The 17246-nt window shown below is 42.4% G+C and overlaps 1 protein-coding gene and 1 long non-coding RNA gene across 10 annotated transcripts in view; one reads left to right on the top strand and one right to left on the bottom strand.

Moving 5' to 3' along the window:
- DLGAP1 (DLG associated protein 1) overlaps nucleotides 1–17246 on the top strand; it is a 307180-nt gene that overhangs the window by 210391 nt on the left and 79543 nt on the right. For 6 of the 9 annotated variants that reach the window (XM_028524049.2, XM_028524053.2, XM_028524052.2 and 3 more), the window contains exon 5: nucleotides 941–970. The exons of the other annotated variants lie outside the window; for them this stretch is intronic. In XM_028524049.2, coding sequence (XP_028379850.1) covers nucleotides 941–970 — 30 coding nt within the window. The remainder of the gene's footprint in view (nucleotides 1–940; nucleotides 971–17246) is intronic. 9 annotated transcript variants of the gene reach the window in all.
- On the bottom strand, nucleotides 7517–15046 carry LOC118496713. Its single transcript, XR_004899270.1, has 2 exons — nucleotides 14012–15046; nucleotides 7517–11607 (listed from the first exon to the last, which is right to left on the bottom strand). It is a non-coding gene; the product is annotated as an uncharacterized LOC118496713 (long non-coding RNA).

The following is a 17246-nucleotide window of genomic DNA, read 5'->3' as shown; positions in this document are numbered from 1 at the left end:
GTTATAATAGACAGCAATTTTGTCTTTTCGTGAACAAAATCTGTTAAAATCAGAGTGTGTTCATGTTGATGCCAATTTAGTTCACCAGTTTTGTTTCCATTTTTAATTTGAAATTCTTCCACCTTCAAAGAGAACCAGAATGTCAACTGAACGAAACTGTTGACATTTTTGCTCAGCCTAAATTATCCTGGCTATCACAGAGAGTTTGAAGAATATTGTTCATTTAAAACCAGGGCTTCCCCCCCAAAAAATTTTAAATCAAATTATTGAAGCAGGTCTAATTTATCTTAGTTTAGTATTTTCACTTTTAGGTCCACCAAAAAGGCACATGAATATACAGCCAAGGGTAATGTCCACTTGTTTCCTGAATAATTTGGCATGCTCAGATGGCCCTTTCACTGTCTGACCTTCGGGGAGCAGGAATGCTGAACACATCAGACCAGAAACCGCGCGCGGCCCAGCTGCCCTAAAGAAGGAAACTGCCGGATCCCACCATGGTTTTTAACTACCTGTTACATATTTCAGCAGAAACCCTGTTCCAATATGTATCACATGATCTCTATACACAGTGATAAATAAGAAGTACTAGACACTAGTATCCTAATGTGGGAAGTTTTATCAGTCCACTATGCAGCATGATTTATACCCAGAAATAGTCAGACAGACAGGCTTGGCCTTTGTTCATCCCAAAATATGTCAGCTCCATTTAGTGAGAAATACCCCCCAAATGATTTTCATGGAAAAATGAACACACTCATGATCCCATGATGTCTAATCAAGGGCTAAAAATTACTTCAATCTCGAAGTTGACATTTGTTTAGTTAAATTATCAAAATACCAGCAAAAAAAATCCAGCTCTGAAGCATGCATTTGTTATGAGAAGATTGGAAAAGGTAATTTGGGTCCATTATATAACTGCCACTTTTTGTTTTTATTCAAGGTGTCATAAAACTGAGTTCTGCTGTTGAAGGTACGTTTTACAACCACAAAATCAGTAATGTTTTGCTTAAAGGTTGCATAGCGTGGCTTTGTAGCTAGAAAGCTTCTGTGGCAGTGGTGTTTGATGCCATGTTCTAACTGCCAGCTATCGCCATTCCATCTGTGTTTCTCTTCATTCTGGTCATTTTCTGCCACAAGTCTCTCCGCCCTCCACAAGTGGCATTAACACTGACCTGAGAGGGCAGCGAACATGTCTGTTTCTATTTTCTGATGTGGTTGCCTTATATCCAGTGCTCTGTAGAGATCCCCTTGCTCTCCAAAAGTTTTATTTGAGGCTAGGCATTGAGTCTCGCCAGCAGCCTTGTTCCCATTCTTTCAGTAGGGCCTTCTTTAGAGTGTTTTTGGTCCCTTACGCCAACGTAGCAGACATGGAGTCATCAAGGCTTCCTGATGAGAAAAACTAAGTGGCTAAGGCCTTTACCAGGCTCAAATGCAGGTTCACCCTGTGCAGTGTGATTGACCACCCAGGAGAGATGGCAAGCACCAGCTTCCTTTAGTGTTCTCCATGTCATTCATACCCGGCAAGGGCCAGTCCCCGCTAGTTGTGCATGCAAAGAGCTGAGAAGAAAAGGAAAAGGGATCTGAAGAAAGAGGAGAATCATTGGGGAAGAGAAGTCGCAGCAGTGTTTTTCTGAGTAACCTCCAAGAATATTACAAACACCTTATCGTTTGAAATGATTAATTGGTTTTGGCATAAAGTTGATTCCCTTACCCTCATAGGAGCATACAATCTGAAAGTAGAGAATGTGTAATTTTCTCTCTCTGTGAGTTTCTGTGTTTGTTTTGGGCTGTATGTTTTCTTATGTATCGGGAGTTTGTCAATCATGCTTCGGAGGTGTCTTCATCCCCGCTTAATCAGGGGAGGCTCCTTGGAAGAGGTGGTGGGGTTTAAGGTGAGTCTTCACATTTAAAGGGAGATGTGGCTTGATCAATGGGCAATGCATGAAGGTGGGGAGTGGAAAACTGCAGGGGGGTTGGAGTGGTGAGACCATCCTCTTGACTCAAGTAAAGGGGTTGGGAGGGCTAGAGTTAGAAGGCTGGAAGACGAGGGGGGGCTAACTAATATGCTCATGGACTGGCAGATCCGCAGTGGGGGCTCTGGGTCTTCTGTAGATTTAGTATCGTCACATTTTTCAAAACTAAGTTTATAAGACAATATTTCTGACACTCCTGGCAGGAAGTCTGCTGCTCCTCTAAAATAAAGAAAATGGCAGGAGAAGTTCAGCACAGGCAGTGGTGTTTCCAGATCAAGAGGGAGGAGCAGAACAATGGCACCTCACGGAGCACAAGAGGGGAATGAGGGCGCAGTGCCTGTTTCAAGCCTCTACGAAGCTAAGCAAGTGTTCACATTCCTCATGCTTGGTAACAGGGAATTTTATTGAGAGGCCATCCAAACCTTTCCTTGCCCAACAAATAATAGGAGAAAGGGCAACAAAAGCTAGCAGGACCATGAGAAAGACCTTGCCTACAGAAACTCCCAAGGCAAGTGGGTGCTGAGTTTCAGTTAATTATCTGTAGAATTCCAGATAACAGTTGGTCCACTCCGGGCTGTTTGATGTTTTATCAAGAAATGGCTTTGAAGTCAGAGCTTTACATTGCCTGCTTGGCTTAAGCGCAGGATTCCACTTGCAACAAAAGGATGGGGGAAAAAATGTATAGAAAGCCAGGAAAACATTAGATAATGTAAAAACTGTTATTCTGCTAGAATTATTGTTCTGTTCATTTTGCTAGTAACTAGTTACTACTGAGTAGCAGGGCCTGTTGAAACCCCCAAAACATGTTTATGGTCTCCAGAGAAAGATGCGAATAAGGAAGTATGATGCAAATAAGGAAGAATGACTAGGAAGCAGACTGACTGCCTGGGGCTTTTTTGGCAGACTCCTCACCACCTCCTCTGAGTCCCTGGGGCTCACAGGAAGTTCTCTGGAGTAGCCATGGGTACCAGAGGTCAGACCCACTTCAACTGCTGCTTTAGCATCTTTTTGGCAGTTGATTGGCTGAGGGCTGTAGAGGCTTGAAGGCTTGGGAGCATGCTCTGTTGTGACTGTGTTAAAACGTGTGTGCGGGGGCTGCCGGGATGCAGTTGTTGGATGGCGTGTGTGTGTGTTCAATGCATGCATTCTTGGTGCATCTGGAATGTGAGATTTTTGACAAGCATGCTCAGTGAAATGTGTGTCGGACACTATCTCTTGATTGAAAATCAAACCTCAGATGGTAGTCCTTGTGAATGTTTAGCCAATTCCTGTACATGTTATTTTCCATCTGTGGAATAAACTCAAGGCATCTTCATACAGCTTATCATGTCAAGGAATATGCAAATCAGTGGAGGGGATCCACTGCCAGAAATGAAACCTACTTCCTTTTCTTCAAAAATGACTCTGTTCTGGATTATCCTAGAACTCTGAAAATAATATTAATGTTTTAGGTAGGTTATCTTTTCCTTTTCTGTTCTCTTTAAGGAAAAAGATGGTCAAAGTCATAAAAGAAAATTGACACATTTCATTTGCTACTTCCTAACAAGTATTTTTGTCATGAAGTTTTTTCCTTCTCTTTTTCTGAAGCAGGGTTGCCCCCTTCAGCATTTTGCAGCTTCGTGTAAGTTTTTAAAATCAGCAGAAAGAGAAAATCTTTATCACATTAATGGTAAGGTTAAAGTAAATTTAAATTGTCCTTCCACACTTTGAAGATTTAAAATTATACTCAAACAGAAAAACACATCGATGCTTTAATTATTTTGAAATAAAGAAATGTTTGAACAGGAAAAAAGTTTGAAGGAAATAACTGCAAAGTTTTATTGATAATAGTGATGAATTCTGGACTCTTGATTTAGATTGATAATTCCAAACTCTGGGAAAATTGGAGTAAGAAAGAAATCTCTAGACAGCAAATTGGGGGAAAAGGGAGGCAACAGGGGCAATGGCAAGGGAAGAAAAACCATCCATGGCAAGAATTCTATGAAAGAATCTTCTAAAAGGGACTTTTCCCTCTTGAAATTGATGGAGGGGGGGAGACACATACCATATTTCCACGAGTAGGACCAATGCACCAGCCTAATCAAAGGAAAGTGAGAACAGAGGTCACGAAAGAGCTGAGTCATGCCTAATTAGAACCGCTCTGATATTCTGTGGGCAGCAATTTCTTTCCAGGGAGGGAAGGTCCCAATCAGAAGCTCCTTATCCAGCATGTAAGATGTGTTCAGACACGCGGAAAGTAGGGAGCATTCAGGCAGGGAGGCAGCAAGTCTGAAAGAACAAGATGGGGCAATGGAAGTTGATGACAGGCCTTTGCAGCTGATAACCAGTGTGATTTCCATGATGAGACTTGCCTCACAGGTGGTTTGTTTATACCTTGTAGGTAGGTGAGATTCCAAATACCAAAATGACATTGAATTCTTTTCAAAGCCTATATAAGGCTTTTTTTGGAAAAGTTCCATGTTTTTAAAAATAGGAACAGATGAGCCTTTATGAAAATAATTGAATAAACAAGAAGGTTCTTCGAGCCATTGCCCACTTTCGATGGCCTCTTGGTGGGGACACTGCAGGGTGTCAGCATGCGAGGTGCAACTGTACAGCTTCAATGTCACAAACAAAAGTTCCCCTGGGCACATGAAGCTTTTGCTTTCCCTTTTTCTCCTTGTCACTTCTTTTTATTTAGATACTGTTAAAGCGTCTTATTTCTCCCTGGTAATGGTTCACCAGCCATTAGAGCAGGGGACTTAGGACTGTGGTCACCTCGGAGATGGTGTTTTCCGTGACCTCGTGGCCTCAGATCCAGTAATTGCAACAAATCCTCAAGTATAGGAAGAATAAACTAAGTAAATACTTGTTGCAATCTTTGTTCCCTTTTTCAAAACTCACAATACCCACAGCTTCATGTTTGTCTTTTAGCCCTATAAAAATAGAGCTGCTTTTCTGTCGCAAAGCTCTGATCTGACTTTACATGTGTGTTGAGGACTGAAATAGTCATTTACTTTGTTTAAGAAGTTCTATTTTCCAAAGTATATCATAGAATGAATCCCAAAATATCCCTGCCTTAGTCTATTGGGGCGACTATGACAAATTACCATACACTGAGTGGCTTAAACAACAGAAATTTGTGTCTCACAATTGTGGAGGCTGGAAGTCCAAGATCTAGTCGACAGCAGATTTGATGTCTGGTGAACACCCTCGTCTGGGTTGCAAACTGCTGGCATCCTTCTGTGCTCTCACAGGTGGAAGGTGTGAGGGAGCTCTCTGGGGTCCCTTCTATAAGGGCACTAATCCCATTCATGAGGGCTTCACCCTTATGGCCTATTGACCTCCCCAAAGGCCTACCTCCTAACATCATCGCCTTAGAGGTTACAATTTCAACATGTGAATTTTGGGGAACACAAATATTCAGTCCATAGCAACCCTGAATGATTTTACCATTTAAAAAGTATTCCAAATGTATTGATGTCATTTCTTCCCCAGGTGAATTTTATTTTTGTCACTGTGTCTTTCTACTTTTTGAGCAAAGTTACATCTTCATTTGTCAGGTTAGACTATGGTAAATCCATTACCAAACAGATAGCTGATGGGCCTATTTTTGGTAATAAATTTGGAATGAAGTTTCCACATTTTTCCTACAGAAATCAAAATAAAACATCTTCACAGACCTTCAAGTCAGATTGCTGCAGAGACAGGGAAGGGCTTCCTCCAGGGAAAGAGTGAAAGGTGACAGAGTTTCAGGAATCTAAAAATGCAATATTGTAGAAGCTGAAAACAAGACTCAAGAGAGTTGCTTCTGCAGGGGAAAAGAAAACACAAAACACCTAGACCTCCTGCTTACGACACTAACCTGGAAGCTGGATCATCCTACTAAGCAAATAAATGTTCTCTTCTCAGATGTATTTTGCAGAAAATTATCATTATACTTTTGGCAAAATGTTCCTATTGCATAGCAATGTCTCTGGGAGAGCTGAGCATTCAGTTGAGAATTTACCAAATAGCTTCTGAAAACTAGGACTCTCCCAAAATGGCAAAGATGGAGCCTTGTGATCCAGAAACTGGAAGATGGGTCAAGGCATGCCTAATACGCAGTCTTGCTTGGGATTACCCTCACCTCAGGTAGAATGAACCTTGAATAACCACTGGCAGCATTTCAGAGCTCTCTCACATTCTTTCTTTTCTTAGTGTTTCTTTTCCCCTCCCTTCCTTCCCTCTCCTCCTCCTCTGAGCCAGCTGCACTCCTCTGTTTCCGCATAGTGCAATAGAAGGTATGGAGCAGGGGTTTGGGGAGACTTCAGGCAACAGAAAGCCAACCATTTACTGGGTGGTTTTGGCAAGTAACCACTATTTGCCTTGGCATCCTCACCAATAAATGAAGCTCTCTATTTCTTAAGGCAGCTATAAGACCAATAAATGAAGTTCTATTTCTCAAGGCAACTGTAAGACTACACAACTGATTTAACACAGTGAATGGAATACCATAGGTGCTCAATAAGCTTTTGTTCTCTTCTTCACCGTTCCTCTTTCTCTGCTGACTTCCCTGAATTCCCCCACCCCTTTCCATTGTCCACAGATCTAGCAAACAAATGATCATTCCTCTAGGATTATATCATAGCACATCACTGAAAGTCAGTTTCACTTGGGGCAAAGCCACAGACAAACAACCAGTGTAAACCACTGTTTCTCCACTTTGGGAGAACTAAGGGGGAATAGAGTTCCTGATTACCTCACTGGGAGTCATGACACTTTTGTGGGCCCGGGAGAAGTTGTCCAAATGAACTTTGCCAGGAGCCAATCACAATCCCAATTGAGGATGTTCCCGTCAGATGGAATCCATCCCCTGACCTGCTCTTCCAGTCCTGGGGGGTGGGAGAAGAGGAAAGGTTTTCAGGCTGATCCAACCAACAAAGAGACAAAGACTGATTTCATCAATATTGATTGTTTTTTAATGAAGTATGTTGTTAAGTTCACTGTGTTAGCGAGCATGCCACCTGTCAATACTGATCAAAAATATGGAAGATTTTGAATAAGGAGAACTAAAGTGTCGACAACCACAGATATCCAGAGTAGCCTTTGTACATCTTCAGTAGCCCAAAACTAATAGTTAGTGCTGAATAAGCAGCCTTGAGCACCTAGCAACAAACTAGCATAACTCAAAAGACAGTTTGCACCTAAAGCACTATAACCTAGCATTCACTATGCTCCCTGGGGCAGGACATAGAAATTTATAAATTAAAAGCAAGCTATAAAGGAAAATCTGCCAGTGTTAGTCACTGATTTATTTTCTTTTTGTTTGTTTTTTAAGAGTGTAAGTTTCAATGTCTATATGTTTGTTTTCATTATTTTTAGCAACCTACTGGAAGTTTTCAATGTAAATAAACCTCTTACTTTAAAAGAATAACCAAACTTATTAAGCTGCCTAAGAAGGCAACTTTTAAGGGGCCGTGATCTAATTAGCAGTCTTCGAGGCCAATTTGATAGTGATAGCAAACCACTTTTGTATTTGAATCCCAAATTTTGAAAATGGCCTTTACATTTTCAATCTAAAATTAGAGTCTGACCTTACTGTTAGTTTTGGAACACGCCATAATTTAGACAACTGCTGAAATCACTTACTGCTGTGATTTGGAGTGTGAACCTGGGAATCACACCCTCTTAAATTATACATCACACCCATTAAAATTAACTGTAAAGTCAACTTCACGTTGATCCTATGTGTATTTCATATTCAACTAAGATGCTTACCTATGTAAATATCGCCACAGCTGTATATGCAACACTTCGGTTGAAGCCATGAATGCTTTAACTTGGAAGAACATACATTATGACTTTTGTTTGGTTTCACTGAGGAAAAAGCCAAAGCATTTTTACAATAATATATCAATGAAGTGCAAAATCAAATACCAATCCAAAGCTTTGTGGATCTGAAATGTTTTGGAGAAATGTGTGCATTTAGGTATTTCCTAGTTTTAACCAACGTGTATCATTGGGTGGAAACAGAAAGCTGCTGGATACGCCTTGGGCGCAGGGTTCGGTTCGCAGAACCTGTGCTGCTAGGAGGTATAGAGGCAGTTGGACTTCCTTTTATGTCTCCTGTATCTCAGTGCTGGTTTTACAGATGGTCTCCTCAAATACACTCCTAACACTGAGTTCAGAACACACTCCTGTGGAAGAAAGTATAGAATAATAGAAAGGGCATTCGAGGCCCAAGACTTGTAGCCATAACTTCGTGGCTGTGTTGTGGTCTGAAGCAAGTTACTCTCTCTGAACCACATTTTCCTCACCTGTAAAATGGGGTTAAAGCTACTTAGCACTCCAGATACCAGGCTTAAATAAAATGAGATCAGGTTGAAGTACCTAGTAAAACATTTGGCACAAAGGCACTCCATATATTTTAGATGTTTTTTATACTATTTTGTTAGCATTTTTACTTTTATTATATTAGCTCAAATACTGAATTATCAAAATCAATGTTACAACTTTTGTTTGATGTTATTTCATAAGTTTTTAAGAATAATAATCAAAGTGTCTGAGTTATATGAATTTCTTTTACTAAATCAGACATAATTTTACTTCACGTAATATTACGGAAATCTAACAATGGGTAGATACAATCAAAACCACCTTGGGGAAGTGATCAGCAGCATGTCTCCAAATGTCTTTTATTCAACCTTCTCTTTTTTTTAAACCTTGTTATTGATTTGGTTTAAATTCAGAGTGCTTTGTTTTCTTTTTCTTTTAAATAATGTTTTGGAGCAGCGTTGCTCTAGCAAATGTTCATCAAATTTAAAATAGTGTCGTTTGAAAATACCACCACAGACTTACTTAGGACATACCATCCTTTTCAATATCGTAGCACACAGAGAACAATATATTTGAAACCACACTGAGGGAAAGAATTCAGGCTGCTGGAGGGCTATGGCAGCAGATATAGGTAGACTCTATTTTCAAATATAACATTTTATTACTTCATTGTTATTAACCTTTTATTTACAAAAAATTAATGGATACAGTTATTAAATGCCTATACTATGGCATGCCCTATACTAGGCCATGGGGATAGAAAGATGACCCGACCTAATTATGCTTTCTAGAAAAGGCAGCATTTTTGTAAACAGATCATTATAATTTAATATGATAAAAATTCAACAGTAGCCATATATAAAAGGAGATATGTGACCACAGAAGTCAGCCTAGGCTAGGAACTCTGCCTGGCTGGATCAGAGAGATGCCCCAGGAAAGATGTCTTGGTCCTGAAAGACATAGAGCAAGGGAGGTACATCCCATTAGTGCGAACAAGGCCAGCTCAACCCCAGCTAGCAGTCAGGGGGGATGAAACCACCTGATACCTCCGGGAACCAGATGCAGTCAGATGAAGCTGAAGCACTGCACCCAAAACAGAAAATGGCCAGGCCTGAAGTGGCAATAGAGATACACTTTCAAGGTTTGTATAAGCTGTAAATAGCCAGCAAAGGATTTTATTTATTTTTAGTATCTATGTTTTTAATTAAAAAATTTCACATAGCTCAAAAATCAAAATACAGGAAGAAAAATGCATTGACTCCATGCCCAGTTTCTATTCCCCTTAACCCACCATTATCAATTTTCTTTCTTCTGTATAAATATATATTTGTGGCATATTGAAACCTTATGAATATGTTTTCCCCTATTGTTACACAAACGATAGTTTACTATATATAATATCGCACAACCTTTATTTATTTATTTATTTTTTGCTTAATAATGTCATGGTAATATTTTCACATTTCCCTTGAGAATTTCCAATTATGTTTTACAACTACTTAGTATGCCATTGTATGGATATATCACAAATCACTTAACCAATTTCCTCTTTGCCACACATTTAGATTGTTCTCAATATTTTGCTATTTTAAGCAATGGTTAACTGAATGATTTTGCATACACATCTCATTTTATCCAGGCTGTCTTCAGCATGCAGGATTACTCTCTAAAGTGTAATTGCTAGGTCAAAGGTCACTTTAATTAGGTTAGGTTTTGCTACAGTAACAAACAACCCCCAAATCTCAGTGATTAAACTTAACAAAAGCATTTCAACTCATACTATCTGTTCCAGGAAAGCTGGCAGGCAGTCTGCTCCACACAGTCTCTCAGAGACCCAGGCTACCACATATTGCTATATTCCCCTTTGTAGGAGTTATAACTTTTGTATTTCTATCAGCCTATCTCTTGGATGTACTTTTTAAGTCCTGGACAAAGAACTATGCTATTGATAAGGTATGAAAGCTAGTAATAATACTATAAGCTAGCATTAGAGCGCTTATAATACCTTTGTAGCTATAATATGTTTGCAAGCAAAGGAAATACATACATTATCTCACTGAAACCTCAGAGAAACTCAGGATCTTCTCTTATCACCTGATTTACAAATGAGGAAGCCAAGGCCTGGAGAAGTTCCTTGCTCAAGGTCACAGAATTCCAAACCCAAGACTAATAAGCCCTTGAAGTCATCCACCATACTACCCTCCTTTTTCAGTATTCCTGTTTCTAGATAGGGCTAAGAGTTTCTTTCTTTCAGTTTCTGATAAACTTTCTAAGGGGGATGGCACATAGTGAATTCTCCAGGCTTACACATAGTGCTAAATGCTCTCTGGCACAATCTCACAAAGTCAGGTGAGGGAGTGGCTGGTGAGTTTTTGTGGATAATTACAATGGAGCACAAATCAGTGAACCTACTCCAAAATGTGTGTCTATAGCGAGGGGCACTGGTCTATGTGATCTTATTTAAGGATGTCCCTGAGGACACTGAACAGAAGCAGCCTTGTGCCTCGGTGGTGAGGTTTGGAGTTGCACCTCTGTACTTGCTGGCTGGCCTTGGGCACATCCTTTCTTCTGTGCCTGGCATCCTCCCGCAGGGAGCGACAGTGAGGGCAGCCAGGTAATTCAGGGACTCTGTAGGAACCCAGGCTCTGCTTCCTTTTGAAGAGCTATCCTGTATCATTTCAAACATAGTACAATGATCCACATCCTCTTTAAGTGGATTTGTTTTCTGGAAAAGTACTTTGGAAGAATTTTCATCTTTTTTTTGTCTACAGTTATAATTATGTCTGTAAAATTTATTTAGTTTGATTACCTATGATTCCTTTGTAATATTACCTATATAAGAATTCCTCACAAAATGGAAAAAAACCATACATCTAATCTACAAAGCATTTTCAAATGTAATATAATTTTGTTAATTGTTTAACAATAAGTGATGCTGACATAGTAATATTAGTTTATAGCAGCATTTAATTCAATCCTTATTTGTTTTGATTTTGCAGTTTTTTATTCATGGTTCAGTGACAGTAACCCTTTTCCAAGGCTCACCAGCCAAGGTCCGGCCCCTGCAGGACACAGGACACAAACACAGGAATGCTGGTTCAAGGCCCTCATAGGATCGCTGTGGGATTATGTGTGGCATTGCTGTGGCTGAGGGGGAATGAAAAACTATGTCCCCCAAGAAGCAGGAGGTAGAAACAACAGACATTTATTCTCTCACAATGCTGGAGGCTGGGAAGTCCAAAATCAAAGTGCCAGCATGTTAGATGTCCAGTGAGAAGTTTGGTTTTTGTCTTTGGTTGAAGATGGCTGCCTTTTGGCTATGTCTCACATGGCCTTTCTGTATGGAGAGAGAGAGAGATCTGGTGTCTCTTCTTGCAGGAGCACTAATTCCATCGTGGGCACTTGGCCTCATCACCTCATCTAAACCTACCTCTCAAAGTCCCTATCTCCAAATACCATCACACTGGGAGTTGGGGCTCCAACACATGGATTTTGTGGGGGCATAGACATTGAGTCCATAAGCAGTGCCCTTGAGTGCATATGGCCTAAATCAGATGTAATACAACCAATGCCTCTTGTTAGTTAAACAGGATAAATTTGAATTAAAAGTGGACGGGGTAGTCTTCATCTGTTAGTTTCCCTGTTCTTGTAAATAATCTTTATCATGACCTTTGGCGACTTCTTGAACCTTAAAGTTTCTGTGGAGGAAAAATAAATAGGCTCTCCCTTCTAAGAAAGATAATTCTTAAAGTTTGTGGGATTCAGCAACAAGTGAGCACGCCACAAAAGGGGAGGCCAGCTCAGAGAAAATGACGCAGCAGAACAGAGCCGGCAGCCTTGCCAGGCCATTTCCTTTGAAATCCCAGAGCCTGGAGCAGCCCTTCTGGTTTCCTGGAATGCTGTCTTCACGCAGTGTCATGTGGTAGCTGAGGAAAAACCCTGCAGCATCCAGGGGCGAACTGGAATAATACTTTGTCTGCCATGGGGGACAGATACCCCAAGTGCTGCATGGAGCCCTGCACACGCTCGGGGGCACAGCCACCACTGACCAGCTGCACGCAGACTCACTCGGTGACAGGCTGTCTCAGACCCGCTCTCACAAAAGGGCCGTTGACACCAAGTCACCAGTGCCCACCGGCTCCCAAAGAGCTGGCACAACCACATCGCACAGACTAACATTGGTCAGGCTTGTTTTCTGTGTCACGAGAGAGGTGGAGCCAAGGTGACTGAGGGAAAGTCTGGTTTCCCCTAAGCACTGGCATTTTATTAATCTCATCGCAAATGCTGTCACCCAGAAAGGTCACAAATGCACCTCACTTCCGCTTCTGAAGCAGCAGGATGTGGCGGCAGCTGTCTGGGTGATGGTGGAGCCACGGAGGAGGAGGGAGGAAAAATACTAGATCTGACCGGACGAGTCAGAGGAATGCAGGCAGTGAGGGGGAAAGGGGAAACCTCCACGCTCAGGCCGGCCACATCCTGGGGCGGGGGACCCAGGCTCCTGCGAAAAGTTCCATCAGCTGGGAAGGTATGAGAAATGCCCTCAGTTTATACGGGGCTTTCCCTTTTCGCTGAGCCTTGAAGAACCTCAACAGGAGATGATAAACAGAACTTCAAATGGGCTGAACTTGTGAACTGCATCCCCTATATATGTGAAGCCTGGAAACAGGAGGCAATGAATATCAGGGCTAGTGTAAACAATAGCTATTAATTTCTATTAATAATATTAACTACAATGAATGATAATTAGTAACAAGACCATTAGGCCTTGGATTTTTTCTAGGTCCTACACTAGGACCTTGACACATGTTATTTCACTTAACTTCTCAACAGCTCTATCACAGGACTCTCAGCATGCCCTGCCTACCAAAAGGGCACTGAGACAAGAGAGATCATACACCCAAGATCACCCAACCACTAGGAGGCAGATCCAGGACTGAATCAATGTTTTTGTGACTCCAGAACTTCTGGAAGGGATAAGCACACTCTTGTTTTCAAAAGTATCTTTCCAGCTAGCCAGTATAGGGTCGCCTCCAGCAGGTAAGGATGTTGAAGGTCAGAAGGAAAGGCTGGGACAAATGCATATGACAGTGCAGGGCTCTGGAATGACCATCCAGCCAGATTCTTGGTCCCTTGACCATAGGCACAGGCTATGGAAGGGGGTGGGGACTTGTAAACACATGGAGACTGAGTTCGGGTCTCCCCCTCCTCCCACATTCCCCCTGCAGAGCCTGCCACTCAGATTCCTAGTCAAGCATAAATTGTGAAATAACTAGTTGAACTGTAGACTCAATAGCAACACAGACACTGGGGGGTCCACAGGTACCCTTCGGTCATGAAGAACTGGCCCAGGTCACTTATTTTAAGGTGAGCCTTGGTAAACAACAAAATCACCTAAAGAGTTTGTTAAAACTCAGACTGCCAGGCCCCACCCCCAGAGTTTCAGAATCAGTGGGTCCCACCCCCAGTTGCTGAATCAGTGGGTCTGGGGTAGGGACTGAGAATTTGACCCACATCCAGGTGCTGCTGACACTGCTGGTTGAGAGACCAACAACCTTTGAGGTCCACTAGTTTAAGGGATAGAAGCTTTAGCTTTGTTACTTTATCTCTGGGCATCAGCCTGTTTAAATGTGATAGCAGGTGTTTTCCGGCACTTCCATTTTCCCCACTTGTATGGGTTTCCTAGTGCTGCTGTAACAAATTACCTCAAACTTAGTGACTTAGAAGAACAGCAATCAACTTACATTTTAGAGGTCTACAGAGCTGCACCATCGTGGAAGCTCTGGGGGAGAATCCATTCCAGCTCCTTGGAGGAGCCTTTCCAGCTCCACGACCGGCCTGCCGGCCTCGCCTTCCAGCATCTTCCTCCACCTTCAAAGCCAGCAGCAGTGTAGTATCTTCAAGCCTCTCTGTCACATCTCCCTCTCTGACTCTGACTCGCCTGCCTCCCTCCTGCAAGGGCCCTTGTGATTACATTGGGCCACCTAGATAATCCAGGATAATCTTTCCATTTTAAGAGCTTTAACTTAATCACAGCAGGGAAGTTCTCTCTGCCATGTTAGGTAACATATTCACATTCCAAAGATTTGAAATTTAGGGACCATTATTCTGCCTACCATCCCACCCATATCCTATCACCTGCTTATACAGCAGGTGTCCCTTCTGTCCTTTATCACCCTTCCCACAAAAGGAAAACCAAAACCATATCGGGATCTGGATGATACAGTCCCTTCTTCTGACTTTCCTGGTAATAAAGTATGCTTGCAGGAGGGGTGGGTAGGAAAAGCCCCAGAGAGAGGAAGAGGTGAGGGAGGAAGAAGGCCTGCCTTGCGCAGAAGGGGGAAAGAGTTAAGTCTCAAACAGATGAGCCTCTTAGACTATGCCTAAAACAACTACTAAGTCTTGCTAGACTTCTAGAATCTACAGCCATGGCCCCTCCCCTTCCGAGCCAGTGGCCCCAGGGGTTTTGGGGGAGGTCAGCCTTCATCCCAGGCTCTGCCACCAGGACCACCTTCTTAAGCTGCCAGTAGACCACTTGTGACAGATTCAGAAAGAGAAACTGTATTGAAAGGCTTTCTTGATTTTTGCGTTGATGATTATTACCTTCAGAACTTTTCTGGACTGAAGTCCCAACCTCAAGGCTGTGAACTTTCCATTGATGAGTATATCCATTTACCTGGGCTGCTATAACAAAAAGTACCACAGACTGGGAGCTTAAACAAAAGAAATGTATCTTCTTACAGTTCTGGAGGCTGGAAGTCCAAGCTCAGCCCATGGGTCGGATCTGGCCCCCCACCTTGTTTTATTCAGCCCAGCACCTTGTTTCTACCCGGCAGCAGCACTGAGCTCTCACTTAACTATTGAGGAGTATTTACATTTATAAAGTCCTAAAATTACATTCGGCCCTTTGAAAGCAACTGCAAGGCTGATGTGGCCCCTGGTGAAAATGAGTTTGACACCCCCGCTCTAAGGCCTCCCTATGTGCCTTGCAGATGGCCATCTTCTGCACGTCCTCACAAGGCCCTCCTCTTTGAGCACATGCCTTTCATGCCTCTCTCTTCTTAGAGGGACCCAGTCATATTGGACTTGGACCTAATGACCTTACTTTAACCTAATAACCACTTTGAAGACCTGAATACAATTAGTCTGAAGTACTAAGAGTTAGGACTTCAACATACAAATTTTGAGGGAGACACAAGTCAGCCCATAATTGTGGGCTAATCTCTGGAAGATTAAAAAGACCACTTCCATTTGTTTGTGGTGTAACAAGTGGGCTAGGCAATTAGGGTGAGTGGGGAGAGAGGAAGCTAAGACCTTGACTTTGTAAGCGCGCACCTCAGCCCAAACCTGTCTGCTGGTCTTAGATTAGGCATAGGGAAAAGCAGAGAAGGTCAAAGAAGCCCCCAAAGGCTCGGTCTTAGTCTGTGTAAGCAAATAGTAGCAGTTTAGCTGATTCCCTGCAGGTTTTTGGCTCAATACATAATTCATAGCTAGTCATAGTAATCCCACCCAGTCAGTGCCCACCCCGGACACAGAGAAAATAAAGGAGCAGACAGTGAGTGCTTGTGTTTGGTGCTCTTTGAAAGGGCTGTGTGAGAGAAAATGATTTCATTCTCAAGGCACGGCTCTGAGAGGGAAGTCAAACAGCCCATAAGTTGGAACAAATCAAACAGCCTTATCTTATCCTTGATGCATGGGTTCCTCTTTCTTCAAAGCCCGTTAGAGGCAGGACACTGAATTGTGCTTGTTAGAGCGAGCACTGTTGCAAGATCCTTCCTGGGAAATGTTGCATCTGTGATTCACGAGACCTGAAACTTGGATATTTTCCTTGACAAACCTTTGCTACTCACTGGTAGACTCACTAACCAACACAGGTTAAAATACGAGTATATAAACATACAAATGCACACACATACTCTTACACTAAGTGCAACAAGCCAGTCACAAAAAAGACAAATAATATATGATTCTGCGTGCACAAGGGGCCTAGAGTGGCCAAATTCATAGAGATAGAAAGTAGAATGGTGGTTGCCAGGGGCTGGGGTGGGGGGCAGTTGTTGAATGGGCACAGAGCTTCAATTTTTCAAAACGAAAAGAATTCTGGGGATTGTTTGCACAACGTGAGTGTACTTATAGAACTGTACATTTAAAAATAGTTAACATGGTAAATTTAATGAACATATATTTTAACAAGTTCTTTTGCAAATGGCTGCTGGAAGCAATCATGAACAGAAAGAATACATGGTTGAGGTCAGGCCAACCTAGGTTGGGATCCCTTTATCTGCCACTCACTAATTTGGGAGCAATGCTCTGTACATGTCTTAAAATGGCAATCATCTTCTCCCTCAGTTTCTATGGGGCAGGAGTTTGGAGGACATACAGCTGGCTATTTCTGGCTCAGTGTCTCTCCAGAGCTTGCAATCAGGGGAAGAGCTAGAACAACTGGGGGGCTGGATGAGCATCTCCCTCTTCTCACTGCCTCAGGCCTCTCCGTCTCTCCTCATGGCTTACATGGGCTCCCTTGCAGCCTGGGGGCCTCGGGACAATTGGACGGTTTCTGTGGTGGCTCTGGCCCCAGCAGCCCGCTGCCCCAGGGAATAGAGACTTCATTGCCTTTTCTGATCTAGCTTCAGAAGGCATGCAATGTCACTTCCTTCACATTCTCTTGGTCACAGGCAAATCACACTGGGTTCAAGGAGAGGGTAATTAGACTCCACCTCTTGACAGGAAGTGGTGACTTCTAGAGCAGGCTTAGCAAACTGTGCCCTCCCACGAAATCTGGCTCATTTCTTCAAGACAGCCAGCCTGTTCATTTACATACCGTCTCTAACTTTGCCACAGGAGCAGAGCTAAATGTTTGGGGTCACAAAGCCTGAAATGTGTATAGCTGTTTATCGAAAAGTTTGCTGACTCTTGTTCTACAAGAACATGTCAGATGGAAGACGTTGTTTCAGTCACCTTTAATAACTGCCACCTGCC

Source organism: Phyllostomus discolor, chromosome 9 (assembly GCF_004126475.2).
Source record: "Phyllostomus discolor isolate MPI-MPIP mPhyDis1 chromosome 9, mPhyDis1.pri.v3, whole genome shotgun sequence".
Classification (NCBI taxonomy): domain Eukaryota; kingdom Metazoa; phylum Chordata; class Mammalia; order Chiroptera; family Phyllostomidae; genus Phyllostomus; species Phyllostomus discolor.
Note: the sequence above shows the minus strand (reverse complement) of the source record. Positions and strands in the feature narration are given on the sequence as shown.